General features: G+C 52.5%; 4 protein-coding genes across 11 annotated transcripts in view; 2 read left to right on the forward strand and 2 right to left on the reverse strand.

Annotated features, from left to right (window-relative positions):
• Positions 1-1,512, reverse strand: part of TSFM (Ts translation elongation factor, mitochondrial) — a 37,299-nt gene extending 35,787 nt beyond the window's left edge. For all 7 annotated transcript variants that reach the window (XM_060306395.2, XM_060306396.2, XM_030866472.2 and 4 more), the window contains exons 1-3: positions 1,369-1,512; positions 931-1,104; positions 174-302 (exon numbers count right to left, since the gene is read on the reverse strand). In XM_060306395.2, the coding sequence (XP_060162378.1) occupies positions 174-302; positions 931-1,104; positions 1,369-1,434 (369 nt within the window). In that variant the 5' untranslated portion in view covers positions 1,435-1,512. The remainder of the gene's footprint in view (positions 1-173; positions 303-930; positions 1,105-1,368) is intronic.
• Positions 1,513-2,784: 1,272 nt separating this feature from the next.
• On the reverse strand, positions 2,785-9,431 carry EEF1AKMT3 (EEF1A lysine methyltransferase 3). Of its 2 annotated transcripts, none has more exons than XM_030866481.3 (4): positions 9,241-9,431; positions 8,776-8,999; positions 8,547-8,658; positions 2,785-3,773 (listed from the first exon to the last, which is right to left on the reverse strand). In XM_030866481.3, exons 2-4 carry the CDS (start codon positions 8,950-8,952, stop codon positions 3,382-3,384), a joined length of 681 nt encoding a protein of 226 aa, XP_030722341.1. In that variant the 5' UTR covers positions 8,953-8,999; positions 9,241-9,431; the 3' UTR covers positions 2,785-3,381. The 2 variants fall into 2 exon arrangements, with proteins under 2 accessions (XP_030722341.1, XP_060162384.1); XM_060306401.2 differs by having other exon boundaries at positions 8,776-9,100.
• A 109-nt stretch (positions 9,432-9,540) lies between these two features.
• On the forward strand, positions 9,541-14,381 carry METTL1 (methyltransferase 1, tRNA methylguanosine). Its single transcript, XM_030866477.3, has 6 exons — positions 9,541-9,683; positions 10,891-11,054; positions 11,990-12,174; positions 12,267-12,380; positions 12,537-12,638; positions 12,791-14,381. Exons 1-6 carry the CDS (start codon positions 9,568-9,570, stop codon positions 12,908-12,910), a joined length of 801 nt encoding a protein of 266 aa, XP_030722337.2. The 5' UTR covers positions 9,541-9,567; the 3' UTR covers positions 12,911-14,381.
• An 84-nt stretch (positions 14,382-14,465) lies between these two features.
• On the forward strand, positions 14,466-19,011 carry CYP27B1 (cytochrome P450 family 27 subfamily B member 1). The gene is made up of 9 exons (XM_030866462.2): positions 14,466-14,660; positions 15,277-15,467; positions 15,982-16,184; positions 16,266-16,466; positions 16,550-16,722; positions 16,930-17,102; positions 17,311-17,389; positions 17,669-17,866; positions 18,195-19,011. The coding sequence occupies exons 1-9, from the start codon at positions 14,466-14,468 to the stop codon at positions 18,306-18,308; spliced, it is 1,527 nt and encodes a 508-aa protein (XP_030722322.1). The 3' UTR covers positions 18,309-19,011.
• Positions 19,012-19,342: the final 331 nt, after the last annotated feature.

The raw sequence follows: 19,342 nt of genomic DNA on the forward strand, positions 1-19,342 counted from the left end.
GTGCATTTCTATACTTAAATGAATCCATAGCTAGTAACTGCGGTCTCACGGGCTTAATTCTAACTAGCTTTTATGGTTCTCAAACACCTCTTCTTTAAGAATGCAAAGGGTCTACCACAAAGCCTACACCCAAGGGACAGCTGTTCCTGGCATCTGGAACTCTGACAACTCACCTCTACTAACACAGTCGTGTTTCCTTCCTGCAGCAGCCCAATCAGACCTTCTTTGGTCTTCCTGCCATGGAGCCTGGCAGCTTTACTCCAGCCCTCCTTCTGGGCCTGTTTGTGGAGCCAGCTCTCTGCCTATAAATAAAAAAGATAAAAGGCAGATGACAAAGGCACAGAATTTAGAACAGAATGGGGCTCTAAAATACCTCAGGTTCCCCAGTTCTTTCTCCTTCCCCTCAGCCCTACAAGAGAAACTAATCTACCATTTATTGGCAGCCTACCACTAAATGACAAACAGTGGGCATTGTGCCTGGTGTTTTGAATAAGTTTAATCTTCACAACAACTCTATGGGGAAGATAGTACTATTTTCTTTATATAAAAAAAACCAATGCAACTCTGAAATATTAAGTAAGGTGTCCAAGGTCACAGGATTAGTGTGAGGATACCACGATTTGGGTCTTAGTCGTCGGTCTGACTCCAAAGCTCCCACGAGCCCTTTCAGCCCCAAGCAGCAGGAAACCTCATAGCAGCCTTGCATGGAATAGTTTCTTAGCCCTGCGACCCTGAGTCAATTGCTTCGAAATAGGTAAGAGTCAATGGGTGAGACTGTCATTGAAGTCAGAATCCTATCTAGGACTCTATCGTTATGGATCACTGGGCAGCAGATCTGACTTCTACGCGACCTCCCAAACGCACTGGGGTCGGGCCCCAGTACCCCACTCCCACCCCCGCGCCTGCTCCCCTCTACTTCCTCTCCCACACCTGTTTGAGATCCCCGCCACAAGTCTCCAGAGCCTTCTTGCAGTTTACAAAGGAGTAGCCCGTTCTCCGCCGCAGCTTCATGAGGAGCTCCTTGCTGGAAGCCGAGGAGGACAGCCAGGGCCCAGCGTGAAATGTATGCCACGGCTGCGGCGACTGAAGCAGAAGGGGCCCCACCTGGAGGGAGTAAGAAAGCATGAGAAGCAGGAAGCAGCAAGGAACTCGTGGGGTGGGAGCACGTCGGCCGGGAGGCGACCTTAGTAGAGACAGACCCGGGGGTGGGGGAAAGGCAGCGCCCGGACGCTGCACCATGAAGAGGGACTGAGGTGCGGGGAAGGGGGAGATGGAGCCGAACGCAGCCAGCGGAAGGGGAGTGAGCGTGCCCGGCGCACGGGAGACCTGCAAGGAAGGCAGAACGGGGCCAGGACCAAGAGCACTCACTGGGCAGCTCCCGGCCCGCGCGACCAAACAGAGGCGCAGCGAGCGCAGCGAGCGCAGCAGCGACATCTTTCCGGGGGCCGTACGCTGTTGCCGCACCCGTGAGGCCACGGGCCTACGGCGTAGCGGCGCGGCCAAAACTCTCCACCGGAACGCGCCAAGAGGAGATGGCGCCACCTGCTGTCCGGGGGGTGCATTCGCCTCCTCTACTTGGCGTATTGAGACTACATTTCACAAGGGAATTACCCCCCGCAGGTAAAATAACAGAAAGCATGAGACAGAAGTGTCACAAAATAACAATACAAGACACGTGGTAACACTTCATGTTTATTTCCAATGTACTTCATATTCATTATCCATTTATGACTCATGACAAACTTGTGAGGTAGTTGGGTGAGGTTCAGAAGTTTGGCCAAGGTCACACAGGGAGGAGGAGTAAATATTTGTTGAACGAACAAAAATATTTGATGAACACCAACTGTGTGCCAGGAACCATAGCCCTGCCCTCCAAGGTAATCTAATGGTGAGAAAATAGGGAGCAGATAAATGATCACACGAGACAAGGTAAGCCTCACAAGACGAACAGTTAGTTAAAGCGTCTCAAGGGAGAAAGAAATCACATTCAAACAGGAGGCTCAGGAAAAGCTTTCTTCAGGAGAGAAGCTAAGAATAATGAAGAGTTTGAGAGGTAGAAATAGCCCTTCCAGGCAGGGAATCATCAAAAAGAATGAAGGAAGAAGCCAGGGAATCTTGGTGTGGATTTAGGGAACAAAGAGTAGACCTTTTGTAATTTGGCCAGAGGTTGCCATACATGTAGGAGACCAGTAGGAAATGAAGTAGCAGGATAATTTGGGATCACACGGGACACACTGAGTACCAAGCAGAAGAGCTTATTCTTGCTTCTGTTGGGCAGCAGCAGAAGCTAATCAGAGCTGATTTTGGATGATCACCAGAGTTTACAAAATGGTTTGAAGGGGAGTGAATGGAGGCCAGGAGGCCCCAGGAGGTGATGTGTGGCCCAAGGAGTAAGTCAGGAGAGCCCCTATCAGAGGCCCCACAGTGGGAGGAGAAAAGAGGTGAAGGCAAAACACATTAGGAAGGAAGGACTGATAGGGACTGGAAACCTAAAGAAAAATCAAAGAGAACCTGGTACTTAGTGATCAGGGGTCCAACTCCAGAAAGAGTGAAGGAGCTATGGTCCAAAGGACAGCTCTGCTGCCTATCCCCAACTTCCGGGCTGGGAGGACTTAACCCAGTTAGAGCCATGGTTCCTCCAGACTATCTCTAGAAGCAAGAAGTGGGTGGTCGGAGTTTTCTTGCTTCCCAGCCCCCCAGTAAAAGCCCGAGTTCTCTGGATGCAGAAGAGATCTTTAATGCTTATTTATTTTCCTTTTTTTTTTTTTTTTTTCTTTTGCTGTACGCGGGCCTCTCACTGCTGTGGCCTCTCCCGCTGCGGAGCACAGGCTCGGGACGCGCAGGCCCAGCGGCCATGGCTCACGAGCCCAGCCGCTCCGCGGCATGTGGGACCTTCCCGGACCGGGGGCACGAACCCGCGTCCCCTGCATCGGCAGGCGGACTCTCAACCATTGCGCCACCAGAGAAGCCCTATTTTCCTTTTTAAAAAATTCCAGTAGAATCTGGAAAAAAAAAATCCATTCTGTATAAAAAGACAACAGCAGGACTAGATGGGATCATGACTGTCTCTCTGCAGCCACTGTTCACACATCCCACTTACCTCCCCTCCCCGTAAAATCCTGGATACCCTCCCATCTTCCACTGCTGAGAACAGGAACTGGGAATTTCCTTTGCACTCTAGCCCGGTACAGCTAGGGCTCTAGTATTCCTAGCACATAGCACCTCCCTGCACCTGCCCAAGAGTATCTCAGGAAACAAAAAGGGAAGGAGGAAAGACAGAGGCAAGGGAAATCCATCGTTTTTGGTCCTTATGTTTACGGCTCTGGACATATGGCAGTTCCTTCATTAGAACAAGGCGTTCAGAGGAGCAGAAGGGTGACATCAAGCAGGTCTTGGTCCCCTGTGCCTGGCCCTATAGATGTTAACATTCTCATTCTCATCCCGCTTGGCCAGCTCCAGTTGGAAATGCTGGGGCAGGAGATGCTGAAAGAAGCTCTCTGTCCCGTGCTCCTCTCTCATCTTGGAAGCCAGATAGATGGTGCCATGGGGCCCGCACAGGTGTTGGAGGGTCCCCAGCAGCAGTGGGAAGGTGGGCTCCAGATACACGATATCAGCCCCCAGCACCAGGTCATAGTCTCCAGGGAAGACATGCTGGTCAATCCCCCAGGACAAGGCGCGGACCTGGGCCCGGCCTCCAGCCGGCACATTGGCCTGGACGTTGCCCTGGATCTGTTCTAGGACCAGGGGCAGGTCAGTGATGGTAACATCCCCCCCTGAGAGAGAGGAAGGAGAAGAAATGCAAGTCAGAGGGACCAACCAAGGGGTTTCGGCTCCTGCCCAGAAGGTGCAGGGACCTCAGGGCTTAGAGGATAATGTTTGGACAGCCCAAAGTCCACACTTTGAATTTTAGTTGCCCTAACCTCAACCTCAGCCATCTCATTACTCTACATTCTACAACATCAACATTCTCTCTAAGCTAATCTTCAACCTCTCTGCCCAACACACGACAATTAGATGTCAGCAGAAGCCTGGGCAGGACTAAGCTGGAGGTGGGCTGCACATCCACCCCTTACTGACACAAACCAGCCCTCATGGATCTGGAAAGCTTCCCAGAAGACATAACCTCAGCAAGCCTTAAAGGACAAGGAGGAGTTAGTCAAGTGGAGCTTCCCAAGCAGAGATCAGAGAGTACAAAGGCCTGGTTGGGAGAGAGCACACTGTATTCAAGGAAGGCTGGATCTCAGAGGATGTGGAAGGGAAGAGAAAAGTGTCAAAACAGGAGAGTACAGAGGAAAATGATTATGACATGCTAAGGAGATTCAGGCTTGATCCCGAGAGCAATAGGTTTTAAGGGCAGAAGCAGAGGGTGAAGATGATTAGATTAGGACTTCAGAAAGCTTCATTCATGCAGTAAATATATTTATTGAACATCTACTAAGTTCTGGGGGTACAGGCATGAGTAAAACAAAACCTTGGCCTCCCTTGAGTTCTGTTATAGAGGTAGAGACAAATGAGGTAATGCAAAACTATTTAATCACGATCATGGTGATTATTACAGAAAGAGAAAATACTCAGAATTCATTCATTAATATTCATTATGTGCCTCTATGCCAGGTGCTGAGAATACAGCAGTGAACCAATCAGACAAAATCCCTCTGCTCCCGGGGCTTACAGTCTAGTGGCAAGAGACCTACAACAACAAACAAAATGAGACAAACAAAACACACTGTAAGTCAGATGGTAATAAATGCTACGCTGAAGCATTAAGCAGGGAAGGAGGATAAGAACTGCTTGAGGGACAGGGCAGGAATGTCATTTTAAATTGGGTAGTTAGGGAAAGCCTCATGGAGCAGATTATGTTTGAGTAAAGACCTGTAGGAAGTGATGGAGCAAACTCTGTGGGTCTCTCAGGTTAAGATGTACCAAATGAGGGACTAGCAAGTGTAAAGACCGTGAGGCAGGAGTGTGCCTGGCAAGTCTAAGGACCAGCAGGAAGGCCAGTAGCTGGAGCAGAGTAAGTGAGAGAAATAATAGTAGGGCCAGATTCTAGGCAGGGCAGCAATGTCTAGGAAATGGGTCAGATGCTGAATATATTTTGAAGGTACAGTCAAGAGGATTTGCTGACAGATTAGATACAAAACACTGGGAGCGGGAGGTTGAGGATGGCTCCAAGATATTTGGCCTGACCAACTAGAAGACTAAGTCGTCATTTATTTAGGTGAGGAAGGCTGCAGGAGGAACAGGTATGGACAGGAAAATCATGAGTGTATTTCTGGGCACATTAAGCTTGAGATGTACATCAGACAACCACAGGAATATATCGAGTAGGTAGCTGATTACACAAACAAATCTCGAGATACAAATGGGAGAGTCGTAGAGTCATCAGCATGGAAAGGGCATTTAAAGCCACGAGGTGACGGAACTGCTTGGAAGTGAGTGTAGACAGAAAAGGGGAGGGGTCAGAGGACAGCTCCTGAACCCTGGCACGCTCAGACTTTCAGTTGTGAAGAAGAACAGGAACCAACAAAGGAGAATGGAACAAATGCCAGCGAGGTGGGTGCCCTGGAAGCCAAAGGAGGGAGAGACAAACACTGCCAAGTCCAGTAAGGTGGGCTCATAACTGACTCTTGTACTTAACAACATGGAGTCAGAAGTGAGGCTCACAGCCTTTCTGGAGCAACTGGAGTGGAGGGGGCAGGCTGGGCTGGGGAGGGGGGTAGAATCTAGAATGGAATTGAGGAAACAATAGGAAGAGAGGAATGACAATGAGCATTAACTCTTTTGAGTTTTGTCATAAAGCAGAGCAGAGAAATGGAGTGGGAACTGGAGGGATGTGTGGGATCAAGCGTTTTCTCTGATAGGAGACATTACAGCCTATTTAGGTGCATAATACACACAAACACACATATGGAATGATCCCGAGAGAAGGGAAAACGGATAATGCAGGAGAGGTGGTAGAGCAGGGTGTTTGCAGGAACAATGTCTTTAGGTAGATGAGAAGGTTTGGGGTCTCATGACACACACTTGACCTTAACTAGGAGCACAGCACGTCTGCCATGGTAACAGGAGAGAAGGCAGTGCAGACAGACACAGACACAGCTGGGGAAGAGATGCTGTGATAAGAACATGTGGATATCTGCTATGAGAAAACAGAAGCGATCAGAAGAGCTAGGAAACAAAGTCATCAGCTGAGGAGACATTTGGAAGTTTGAAGGGCAAAAAGATAAGAAACGATGTTTAGGAGAGCAGAAGAATAAGTGGGTGAGGGCAGGGTAAGAGGCTAGCTGGGCAGCGCTTAAGGACGCATCTGAGGATAGTGACAACAAATTTAAAATGAAACCAGGGACTTCCCTGGCGGTCCAGTGGTTAGGACTCTGTGCTTCCACTGCAGGGGTCACGGGTTGGGGAACGAAGATCTTGCATGCTGCGAGGAGCAGCCAAAATAAATAAATAAAATAAAACCAGTCAACACAGTTGTATATTATACTAGGAGGGCCTGCGGGTGGGAGTGTCCAGGAGGCTTTCCCTTGGTAGTGATGTTTGAGCTGAGCGCTGAAGAAGGCATATGCATTAACCAGGTGGTACAAGGGTTCCAGACATAGAGTGCAGCCAGTGTGAAGGCTCCAAGGAAGGGGACATCGAGATAGGCTTGAGGAACTGATAGGAGGGCACTAGGTAGCACAAGGAGTACAAGAGGGAGAGGGAGAGGCAGAGAAAGAGGCTAGAGGGAGACGCAGGGCCTTGGAGGCCATGCCAAAGGGGTTAGTTCTATCCTGAAAGCAGCAAGAAGCCATTGAAAGATGGGCAAGAGATGCCGAAAGATCACTCTGCCAGTCGGGTGGAATGGGCAGAGGTCTAGGTGTGGGCAAGGGGTAGAAGCAGGAAGACCATTTTGACTAATTGTAGCCTTCTAGGCAAGTGATGGTGACAAGGACTGGGGAGCCATCAGTGTGGATGGAAAAACAGGAGATTCAAGAGATTATTAGGAGATAAATCCGTCGGACTTGGATAATGGAGTTGGGGGTGAGAAAAAGGGACGTGTCAATTGTGGGTCTAGATGTCCCACTGGGTGGATGGTAATTTGATTCACTGAGATGGGGAAGGCTGAGGGAGAAACAGGTTTGGTGGCAGAAGAGCACAAGATCTAGTTTGGGCAAGCCAAACTTCCCCATAGGGAAGCTCGAAGACACTTGTGAAAATCCAGGGAAAAGATGGCAGTGGCCTGAGCTAGAGATGGAGGGAAGAGGAATAGAGAACTCGGGAAGTATTAAGTTCATATGACCCAAAGGACTCACTGATTGCCAGGATGAGAGTGGAGAGGGCAACAGATGAGAATGACACCCAGATTTCCGACTTGGCAGCAGAATAGGGAGCAAAAGAAGGAGAAGCCAGTCTGGGAGCCAGTGAAAGATGTTTCCATCCATATTACACCCATTTTTCTCCCATTTTAGCATATCTGCCCACTTCTCATCCACCCATTCCTTCATGCAAAGCTGCTGTTGACACTCCCTCGGTTCTTTCTGATCCTGCTATGTTCATATTCCTCATCTGACAGAGCTTCTCCCTGATGGGTTCCCAGAGAGTCAAGGGAGACACGGCCAGAGCATGTCCACTGGCTCTGCACATACCTCGCCATAGTTCTCATCCAGTAACATCTTTCCCCATCTTCACCACTAGACCATAAACTCCTTGGGGAGAGGAAATCTATCTTACTCATTGTTGTATCCCAATACCTAGCATGATTCTTGGCACATAGGGGACTCCAAATACATGTTGGCTGGATGAATAGAAGAAAGAATGCCTGCCTCTGGGAAGACTTCCCTGAATGTGTTTCGTGTTATGTCCCTATGAACAAGGACATGTTAATTTGCATTCCTAGGGAGATGACATCATAAGTGTTTTTAAAGGAACGTTTTCGGTGTGAAGTTTTGCCTGCCCGTTAGATTATAAACTAAGGAACCGTTTCCTTTGTAGTTTTTGGTTGACAAAAATGGAGCAAAATTTTCCTTACCTTTTCCTTTCCCAAGTCTGCAGTGCCTAATTCCTACCCCACTTCCCACAAAACACACCCTAACCCTCAGAAACTCATAAGCTTGTTCCTCCCAAGCAATGAAATCCTAAAGAATCAAAAATATATTCACAATGAAGTCATAAAGTACTCATGAGGTTTAATACCTGCAAATTGCTCCCCCTACAGGATATACCCATATATGCATTTTGACAGAAGACCATATATAAAGCAAAGGAGATTTTTCCTTGTAAATATCCATGAAATCACAAAGAGCAAAAAGCTAGGAAAAACTCCTTCTACTAAGGCCTGGCCGATTTTTATTCCTTGCCCCCAAATTAACCACCTTGGGTGCTCTGACAGCCAATCAGCGCTGTCTGGCACACAGGAGCAAGTAGGGGCACACACATGAAAAAAGTTAAAAAAAAGGGACTAGGCTGGTTCCAAACCATTCCCCTCTCCCAAGAATACAGGAAGTGACAACTTCTCCACATCCCCGTCCTCCCCCCCACCCCCTCCCACCGGAAAGCTCACGCACCCTGCAGCGCTGCCAAGATACCCACGATGCCCGTCCCAGCGCCCAGTTCGATCACTTTCTTGCCTCGGAAATCCACATTCTGACTCTCGAAATAGTTGCACAGGCTTAGAGCCTATGGGAGAAAAGAGAGAAAAGATAAGACTGCAGCGGGGATTGGCTCCATATGGGAAAGCGAGAGTCCGGGGTCTGACCTTACGCGGACCCTAGCCCAGGGCCGCTCACTCCTCACCGCGTCCCACACGTGCGCTGCCACCCCGAGGCGGGACCCGAAGTTCTCCGTGATGCTCAGCACGTGACCACAGAAATAGAACCGGCTTTTCTTCGAGTAGGAGTCGGCGAAGAGTCTGACCTCCCGTGGGAACACGGATTCGGGCTCTGATTCAGGATCTGGGCGGGGATCCGCCATCTGGCCGCGAGAGTGCCGGGTCGCCGGCCAGCGCTCGGATCCCGGATCTGAAGCGGCGTGGGGGTTGAGGACCGCGGGCCGTCTCGGCTGCCCAGTGGCACCGAGCCCCGCCTCCCCGAGTTTGCCCTCCTTCCTCCAGTTTGACTTCCTGGAGATGGAATGAGGAGTTGCCTCCCTAGCTCCGGTCCCCAGCGCACACACGATGGGACTCACGCCGCACCACGGGGGTCAGACTCGGTCGACTGCTCGGAGAGCGGGAGAAGGGGAGAGGAGGGAGGATTAACTCACCGTAGGAAGCGGGGTCCCTGGACCCCTCTCACCTGCGGGGTGCACGGGGGCCTGCAACCGGGGTGGTAACCCAGACCAAACAGAAGCAGGCTAAGGAAAGAGGCTGGGTGGGGTCTGGCCTTGCCAGCCCAGTTAAAGACCAGCGGCCCGGAGGCGCCCTCCCGCGCGGCCCCTCTGCGTTCCTCCCTGCCCAGCCCATTAGAATTCACTCCTGGAGCTTTAAGGGGTGGGCTCTGCTCACTACGTGCCTTCGTGCGTCATCCTCGTGCGCCCTGAGCCTCGGTCGTGGTCCACGTGGGTTCGGTGGATAAACCCGGGCTGGGGATCATGGCGGGAACAGAGACTGGGGACGCCGCAGCAGGAGCCGAGGCCCCTCAGCCTCAGAAGCGCTACTATCGGCAGCGGGCTCACTCCAACCCCATGGCGGACCATACGTTGCGCTAGTGAGTGAGCAGGGCAGGGGCGAGCGGGGGAGGGAGAGTAGGGCAGAATTCTCAGAGTAGCCGGGAAAAGCGATTGTGCTGCGACGGTTGGAGGGTTTAGGGTAGGCTCGGGAGGATCAGCTGGGTGACGTCAGTTTGCGGAGGGTGGGTCTGGGAGATTGGGCAGAGGGCGGAGTTGGCGGGTTGGGAGGGGGCGTGGCGTTCTGGCCGAAGGCTGGGTAGGGTTGCAAGTCTGGGAAGAGAAAGAAATTGTTACCGAGACTAGAGTAATGGAGGCCGAATGTCGTTTCCATCTTTCAGTTTCATCTGTGGGATTTAAAAAAAGACAAACTTGGGGGGAGGGATTAATTGGGAGATTAGGATTGACATATGCACTACTATATATATGAAGTAGGTAACTAATAAGAGCCTACTGTATAGCACAGGGAACTCTACTCGATACTCTGTAATGACCTATATGGGGAAAGAATCTAAAACAGAGTGGATATATGTATATGTATAACTGATTCACTTTGCTGTACAGCAGAAACTTACACAACATTGTAAATCAACTATACTCCAATAAAAATTAATTTTAAAAGAAGACAGGGCTTCCCTGGTGGCGCAGTGGTTGAGAGTCCGCCTGCCGATGCAGGGGACACGGGTTCGTGCCCCGGTCCGGGAAGATCCCACATGCCGCGGAGCGGCTGGGCCCGTGAGCCATGGCCGCTGAGCCTGCGCGTCCGGAGCCTGTGCTCCGCAATGGGAGAGGCCACAACAGTGAGAGGCCCGCGTACCGCAAAAAAAAAAAAAAAAAAAAAAAAGGAAGACAAACTTATACACAATCTGCCCACACCTTACTCCATCCTCTTCCCGCAGAGAACTTCAACAAAGCAAAGTCCCTATGCCTTAGGAAGCCAGTCTCTGGGACAAGGGGAACTTGAGCCCCAGAAAGGAGAGCCGCGCAGCCAGAGTCACATCAACCCTGGAAATGGAGACAGGCAGATCAGCAATAATGGGCCACTTGATAGGCCTATGATTCACACTGGGAGGTTAAGGGTGGTTTCCATTGTGCTTCCTAGAGGCCAAAGGGCGCGCTCTGACAGAATTTTTGAGAAACCCTTCTCTCATCCATCTCCCACCCTCACCCATCCACCCACACACACAGTACTGCTTCTGCAATGGTATGACCAACCTTCTCATGTTTCTCACGTCTTCTCTCCAATAGCCCTGTGAAGCCAGAGGACATGGATTGGTCTGAGCTATACCCAGAGTTCTTTGCTCCACTGACTCAAAATCAGAGCCACGATGACCCAAAAGATAAGAAAGAAAAGAGAGCTGAAGCCCAAGTGGAGTTTGCAGACATAGGCTGTGGCTATGGCGGCCTGTTAGGTAACACTCTGGCCCTTTCTCTGGAGCAAGGAGAGGCAACGCCTAGGTTCTGCCAACTCAGCAGGTTTGGGGCGGGGGCATAGTTGGCCTTTCCCCTTCGGACCAGACATTGGTGCTGTGACATCAGTGTGGAGAACCTCCACTTTCCCTCCACTCTGGGTCTGTGGCCTTTGCCCTGGAGAAGGGAGGGGGCTGCCTCAAAGCCTCTTAGAAATTGGGTTGTCTTGTCTGGCCCTGCCCCTGGCCCCAGTCCCTACGTGAGCCATTTCACCTGCCAGGTGCCGGGTCAGTGAGCTGGTCAGCACAAGCGTCAGAGATTAGTCACTGTGGCCAGTGATCCTGAACTGTCTTTCTCAGGGATTCCACCACCACCCCTCCCCCTCCCCCCTTCCTCACCAGAACTCATTCCTTCTCCATGCTCATATTTTCTAATTTCTCTTGTGTTGTCTGTATTGTCCCAGCCATACATGCTGGACCGACTTCTCTGTTTTTAGATCTTCCATAGAAATAACAGCATGACAGAGAGGAAGCTCATGGTACTTGGTGGCGGAAAACCATGGTTCAAGTTCTGATTCTACCTCTTCTTAGCTCTGTGACTTTGGGCGTTTCTGACCCTCAGTTTTCTCATCTTTGCAATTTACCACAGAATGTAATGAGGATTAAATGAGACATGTGTGAAAACACTGTGAAGACTTTAAAGCACATGCAAAGATACATGTATTCCCAGGCCCTTCCACTTCCAGTCCTGGTGACTTTTTTTGGGTCTCCCCCAGCCCACTCCTACAGCACAGAGCCATCCATACAGGTAGCTCTCTTGCCACACTTGTCATTATTGATTTTGGTAATTGCAGATTGAGGCTTCCTTTCCTGTGTTGACTCCTTTGAATATCCTGCAAGTATGAGGTTGATGATTCCATTCCTATTTCTGTGACCAGTGGAACTGTCACCGCTGTTCCCAGACACGCTGATTCTGGGTCTGGAGATCCGGGTGAAAGTCTCAGATTATGTGCAAGACCGGATTCGGGCCCTACGAGCGGCTCCTGGAGGTGGTTTCCAGAACATCGCCTGTCTCCGTAGCAATGCCATGAAACACCTTCCTAACTTCTTCCGCAAGGGCCAGGTGGGGAGGGGCACCCATGGGTTAGGCTGGTAAGCAGGTGGGGCATGGAGGCCAGGCTCTCACAATCCTGTTGTTGCACGTCTGTCTCACAGCTGACAAAGATGTTCTTCCTCTTCCCTGACCCACATTTCAAGCGGACAAAGCACAAGTGGCGAATCATCAGTCCCACGCTGCTGGCAGAATACGCCTACGTGCTGAGAGTTGGGGTGAGTCGAGAGTGGGAGGGAGGATGGGGTCAGGGACCTAATAAGGGACCTTCCACTAAGAATTCAGTGGGGGTGCATTTAGGACTCACCACCACCCCCGTGATCCTGCTGCTCAGTTGCATGCAGCCCCCCATCTAGGGTGACTTTGCCGTGCAGGGGCTGGTATACACCATAACTGATGTGCTGGAGCTACATGACTGGATGTGCACCCATTTTGAAGGGCACCCCCTGTTTGAGCGCGTGCCTCTGGAGGAGCTGGTAAGTAGGGGGCCTAAGGGAAATTGCAAAGATTTCTGGAAAGGTCCTTTCCAGAGTGGTTCTGTATGCTTTGAATCTAGCTTAATGCCAGGAGGATGGGATGGGTGTCTGGGGACCAGGGCAAGGACTTATTGAACCCTTCCTTCTCCCAGAGTGAAGATCCCATTGTGGGACATCTGGGCACCTCGACCGAGGAGGGGAAGAAAGTTCTACGCAATGGAGGAAAGAATTTCCCAGCTATCTTCCGAAGAATACAGGATCCCACCTTCTAGGCAGTGACCCCCAATCCTACCCTTCCTGATCACTGACTTTGCCTTTGCTGACTTTGCCTTAGTTGGACCCCATCTTCCAGGGACTGGAAAGAAGACTGGGCCCTTGGACCTTCCGAGCTGAGCCTCCTAGGGCTGAGCGGCAACAGTCTCTCAAAGAAGTTGAGGAGCTGCCCAGGGCAGAACCCTGGAGTTCATGACCACCCCTGACTCCTCTCACCTTCTCACCCTTCCAGTGGCAGCAGAGAGCAAAAGCAGCTGACTGGGAAGGTCACAAGACCTTGGACCAGAAGGGATCTTTGGAAGGGAGTGGAATCTTGCTCTCCCTTAGCAGTCCCTTCTCCTGGGATTTCTCCTTCTCAGCTGGAGTGAAGAACGCAGTTCTCCACTGTCCATCTAAACTGCCTTCTAAGCTCAAATCACCTGCCCACTCGTGTTTACTTTGCAGTTCAGGGGGTAACGTGTATGTGTGCACATCCCATGCTGCTGTTTCTCAGGAAAGGCTAGAGTGTGTATCACTCCTGTCCTCTCCCTGCCTAAGACTTGACCTGGGGAATCTGTGTTCCGTTTATTGTTACTGTCTCTGGAGATCCTGGGAGGGTGTGGTGGTGGAGACCCTCTCCTTCTTCATGTTGACCTTTGCTTTGATCCCAGAACTTCAGAGCTGTCTTGCTGACACAGAGCCTGCCAGGGCCGGGGGCGCGGGAGTGAGGAGCAGAGGTGAACTGGGGAGGATTCTGAGGCTAAAAGTGGAAAGGGGCTGCTGACTAGAAAGCCCCACAAAGGGGACTGAGTCAGCTGGCGATTCAGAGCACTCGCTTAGCCCTTGCTCTGTCCAGGAGCCCAGATAAATCTCTCAACTTTTCTCATTTGCAAAAAGTTCCTTCATTTGTGCTCCTCAAGCACCAAATTACCAAGACTGGAGGGACAGGGCTTGTTGACAGAAGAGACCCAGCCCCCTTCCCAAGGAATAAAGATGAAGGCTCCTGGAACCATCTTAACCCGTTAACCCACCTGCTATCTGCCCAGTGTCAGGTACGGGGGAGGGGGAGATGTAATGCAGGAAAATTGTGCTCACATACCAAAAAGGTGCATCCCGATGAGCCTGGAATCTGAGGACAGCTACAGCTGTGCCTCTCCCCTGCTTCCCTTCCCGGAGGAGCTGGAGGATGGGGAATTCCTGAGGATGGGCCCCAGTGGGCCTGAGGAAGTGATGGGAATACCAGGGACCCAGCCTGTATCTTGGTCACCTAAGCCTCACCAAATAGCCTTTCCGAGGAAGAGATCTTTAGGCTGCTGGACTAGGGCACCAGCCCGGGAGGAGAAGCCTCCCCTCCCAAGATGGTCATTGCAACATGAGGTCCACGGGAGCCTCTGTGGCAGCTCCGGCCCCGCCTACGATTCCTGGGTGCTCATCCCCAGCACAGACCACTCAGGAGAGGGGATTGGCTGAGGAGCTTGAAGAGGGGGCGTCGCCACTGTCGCGCCGAAGAGTTAAATAGGGGCTGGGGCAAGGCGCTCCGGAGAAGCACTCTTTCCCGGGTTCCCCAGCCAGACCATGACCCAGACCCTCAAGCTCGCTTCCAGAGTGTTCCATCGCGTCCGCTGCCCTCCTGAGCTGGGCGCCTCACTGGGCTCCAGAGGCTCGGACTCAGCGCCCCGGGGCTTGGCGGACATCCCAGGCCCCTCCACGCCGGGCTTCCTTGCTGAACTTTTCTGCAAGGGGGGACTGTCACGGCTACACGAGCTTCAGGTAGAGGGCACCGTTCTCGGGACTGCAAGCTGGGGAGGTTGGCTTTAACAACACCCTAGTGCAGAACGTAGGAGGGAGGGCCAGTGAGAACAGATGCCCATGAATTATGGAAAAGACAAGTTGGGACTGGGGTCGGTGGTTCCCCAGGGGCGGAGTCTGTCCCAACACCCAGCAGAGGAGTGCGTTCAGAGAGCGCCTTCTCGCTGTGCAGAATTCTGGAGACTCGGTAGATCCAGGACAAGTGCGCGGGAGGCACGTTTGGCTTAAAGTTAGTGCGTTCCTGTACATTCAGTGGAGGCTCGTCCTGAGATGGACAGCCCACGTGAGGAACCTTTAGGGGTTTCTCCGCCCAGGTGACCAAAGAGAGATCCAGAATGTCAGCTTTGCACCAAGTCCCTCCTCCCCGCCAGCCCCCCGTTTTGCCAAACACACTCAAACTTCCTAGGGATGGGAAGTGAGGGAAAGAGGAGGAGGGGTTTGCAGCATCAGAGCCTTACACTGCTTGAGAGCAGAAGCTCCCCTTTTCTAACCCCAAACGACGCCCTTGGCGTTGGCACGAGCCGAGGTGGCAGTTGCCGGCCCGGGTCTCCAGTGTCCGCTGCTCCTGTACTCCTAGGTGCAGGGCGCCGCGCGCTTTGGGCCGGTGTGGTTGGCCAGCTTCGGGACGGTGCGCACTGTGTACGTGGCGACCCCTACACTCGTCGAGCAGCTGCTACGACAGGAGGGACCCCGGCCCGAACGCTGCAGCTTCTCACCCTGGGCGGAGCACCGTCGCCGCCGCCAGCGGGCTTGCGGACTGCTCACCGCGTGAGTCCTCTGGCCCCAAAGCCCCGACGCCCAGCTGCGTTGCTCTTTTGTGGCCGGTCTGGAGGCAGTCTGGGGATGTGGAGGGAGGTCGGTCGTTTCCCCCAACCTTCTGGCAAATCGACGTTTCCACCCCAGTCTGTTTCGCCCAAGCTCAGGTAGAGCCCGGCTCTCGCCTCGCTTTCCGCTCTTTTTCTTTTGAAGCCAGAATCCTGGGAACTCACGGAAGGGGCTGAGGCACCAGGATCTAGATGTAAAGTAAGATTCTGTGACTCAGCTTACCCAGGAACCCAGGCCCCTCCGGGGCAGGAAATGAGTAACGAGGAGGGGGGGGGGAGAGTGGATGGAAAGCGGGTGCAGGCAGGGGCAGGTTTCTGTACCCCCAAGGGAACAGACGCAGCCCCCCCTCCTGGCCACCCCAGCCCAACACGCTCCTTCTCAAGCGCAGCCAGCCCCGTCGGGCCGCCTCTACACAACACCGTCTGCCCTGATGCGCCCCTTCTCCGCACCCCCGCAGGGAAGGCGAAGAATGGCAGAGGCTCCGCAGCCTCCTGGCCCCGCTCCTCCTCCGGCCTCAGGCGGCCGCCCGCTATGCCGGGACCCTGCACGACGTGGTCGGTGACCTTGTGAGGCGACTGCGGCGCCAGCGGGGACTGGGCGCTGGGCCGCCCGCCCTGGTTCGAGACGTGGCAGGAGAGTTTTACAAGTTTGGACTAGAAGGTGAGTCCCTAGACAGGGGCAAGTGTAGGAAGCACCTGGTCCGGGTCTCCCGGTGCCCTGACAGCGCCCCCTCCCGGCCAGGCATCGCTGCGGTGCTGCTGGGTTCCCGCCTCGGCTGCCTGGAGGCCGAAGTGCCGCCAGACACAGAGACCTTCATCCGCGCGGTGAGATCGGTGTTTGTGTCCACACTGTTGACCATGGCGATGCCCGGTTGGCTGCACCGCCTCGTGCCCGGACCCTGGGACCGCCTCTGCCGAGACTGGGACCAGATGTTTGCATTTGGTAAAGCACAGAAATGAAGTAGGAGTGGGGGAGCATAGAGCTGTTCAGCGGTAGTGAGGCGTCCCTGTCCCCTGTGCCCGCAGCCCAGCAGCACGTGGAGCGGCGAGAGGCCGAAGTAGCCATGAGGAGCCAGGGAAAGTCTGAGGGGGACACGGGATTTGGGGCGCACCTGACCTACTTCCTGTTCCGGGAAGAGTTGCCTGCCCCGTCCATCCTAGGGAATGTGACGGAGCTGCTGCTAGCTGGAGTGGACACGGTGAGGTCCTCCCTCCATGTTGGGAGTCCCACTTCCGCAGCTTAACCTCCTCAATCTCAGGGGCCATTTTCCTGCTGCAGGGGATCCATTATGGTCCTCCAGGCCAGCCTGGCTTAGCACCTCCTGGGTTCCAGACTGCCTCAGATTCTGCCCCCTATGCTGGGTCCCCACTCTCAACCCCTCTGACGCTCTCACCTGTCCCCTCAGGTGTCCAACACGCTCTCCTGGGCTCTGTATGAACTTTCTCGGCACCCCGAAGTCCAGACGGCACTCCGTTCTGAGATCACAGCTGCCTTGGGCCCCGGCTCCAGTGCCCACCCCTCAGCCACTGCTCTGTCGCAAATGCCCCTGCTGAAGGCTGTGATCAAGGAAGTGCTAAGGTGAGGGGGCAGAAGAGGAGAGCTAGAGAAGATGCTGGGGAAGGGCTGGGGAAGCAGCTAGCAGATGGGAGCAGGGAGAGAGATCAGAGGAAAATGGTACTTTACGCCTGGCCAAGAATGGGTTTGGAAGTTGGGGGGGTGGGCATGAGAGGGAGGCTACAGCCCCCAGCTTCATCTTGTTGTCTCCCTTTTGTGCCCTGCAATCCAGACTGTACCCTGTGGTACCTGGAAATTCCCGTGTCCCAGACAAAGACATTTGTGTGGGTGAATATATTATCCCCAAAAATGTGAGTAGAGCCTATGGGCCCCTTTTGCTAAGCCAACCCTCACTACCTTGGGACTGTTCCTGTTCTCAAATACTCCCAATAAGCCCTTCAAACCCTCTCCTTGGCCTCAATGCCTCTCTAGGATATAATGGGGCAGTAGAGAAAAGTAGCCCCAGAAAACTTCCACATCACAACCAACCAGAGCCTGCCTTTGTCCCAGTCCAGAGAGTCTGTTCTCTAATTCCCTCCTGGCGTTGTTCCTGAGCCCAAATTGACAAGTTTGTGTTCCTCCCTCACCAGACGCTGGTCACTCTGTGTCACTATGCCACTTCAAGGGATCCCGCCCAGTTCCCAGAGCCAAATTCTTTTCGTCCAGCTCGCTGGCTAGGGGATGGTCCAGCCTCCCACCCATTTGCCTCTCTCCCCTTTGGCTTTGGCAAGCGCAGCTGCATGGGGAGACGCCTGGCAGAGCTTGAGCTGCAAATGGCTTTGGCCCAGGTGAGTGATCTAGATCTTCTACCTTCCCCAGACTGGAGCTCTAAAGCCATGAGCTCTTCTCCTGATAGGCATAGGAAAATATATAAGACTTGGGAGACCTAATCCTCTGAAATATGTCAATCCCATCATAGGCCTGGAGGGTGAGTGAGGGTATTTGGACTATCTTTTTCCCTACCACAATCTCTTACCGTCATTAACTAAGACATCCCCTACCCGCCACAGGTGCCATTCCAACACTGACCATCCTAACACTAATAATGCCCGTTACCAATCAAGCCCACCATTGTAGACCCCTCCCATAGTGATAGCCTTCCTCCTCCCTTTCCAGATCTTGATCCACTTTGAGGTGCAGCCTGAGCCAGGTGCTGCCCCCGTCAGACCCATGACCCGGACTGTCCTGGTACCTGAGAGAAGCATCAACCTACAGTTTGTGGACAGATAGTCCCGTGGAAGCACACTGTCATCATCACCGTTTCTCTCATCATAGGCGTTTATCAGGCACAAGACCAAGATATGTGTATTCCCCTGTGGCCTATCTGACCAAACTGGTTAAAAGACCATAGCAAAGTGCTTGAAGCAGCCCTGATCGAGGTGTGAAATATGCACTTGGCCTGACCCAGCAAGCCCTGAGAAAACCATGGTCCATTTGCCTGCTTAGCCCTTCTGGTCAAATCATATGCATCCTTCAAGGGCCAGCTCTGATTTTAACTAATAATGCTGGGTGGCCTGAGGAAGAATTCGACCACTGGCCTTTTGGGGCTTCACAGTATTCACTCTTGCTGCTGGCTAAGCACTTATCATGGCATGAGCTAAGTAATTGTGCATCTGGTCTGCACCTGGTTGATCCTCTCTCCTTGCATGTGAGCTCTTTGAGAGGAAGGATGAGGTCTTATTCTGTCTTTATACACCCTGCCAGGGCCTATCCCTGACTGGTTGACACCATATCGATTCTCAGATTGTATTTGGGCAATGTGGCAGAAGGGATAAGAGCTTACCAGGCTCTGTCTACCCTGCTCCTTTCTCATCTTGCCCCTAGGAAGGTGAGTCTATCCTCACCTGGTGTATGATTTTTAAAAAACTCTCCTTGGCTCTCTGGTCACTATTAGGTTTGGCTTGTCCCACCACTTAGGTCACAGGCAGAGATATCTTTGGACTTGTCCCTGCCCAAGCCTTCCTTTTATATATTGAAGTTTTTAAATATTCAGTTTTTAAATTAAAAAAAAAATTGAATGTTCCATCCTTGACTTTTGACTGACTTATTTTCCACTCTCATTTCCTAGAAGACCTGGAGGCCAGACCATCATACAAATCCTCCACTTTGGTTTCTTAGGTCCTGGGAGTGACCCCATAACAGTGGGAGGTCTAGACACCTGGGAGAATGGTTTGCATCACAAACCCAGACACATTTCTTTTCTTTTCTTTTCTTAATTAATGAAGATACTTTTAATAATTACGGCCATCACAGGTTGAGGCAGT

Source organism: Globicephala melas, chromosome 10, assembly GCF_963455315.2.
Source record: "Globicephala melas chromosome 10, mGloMel1.2, whole genome shotgun sequence".
Taxonomy (NCBI): domain Eukaryota; kingdom Metazoa; phylum Chordata; class Mammalia; order Artiodactyla; family Delphinidae; genus Globicephala; species Globicephala melas.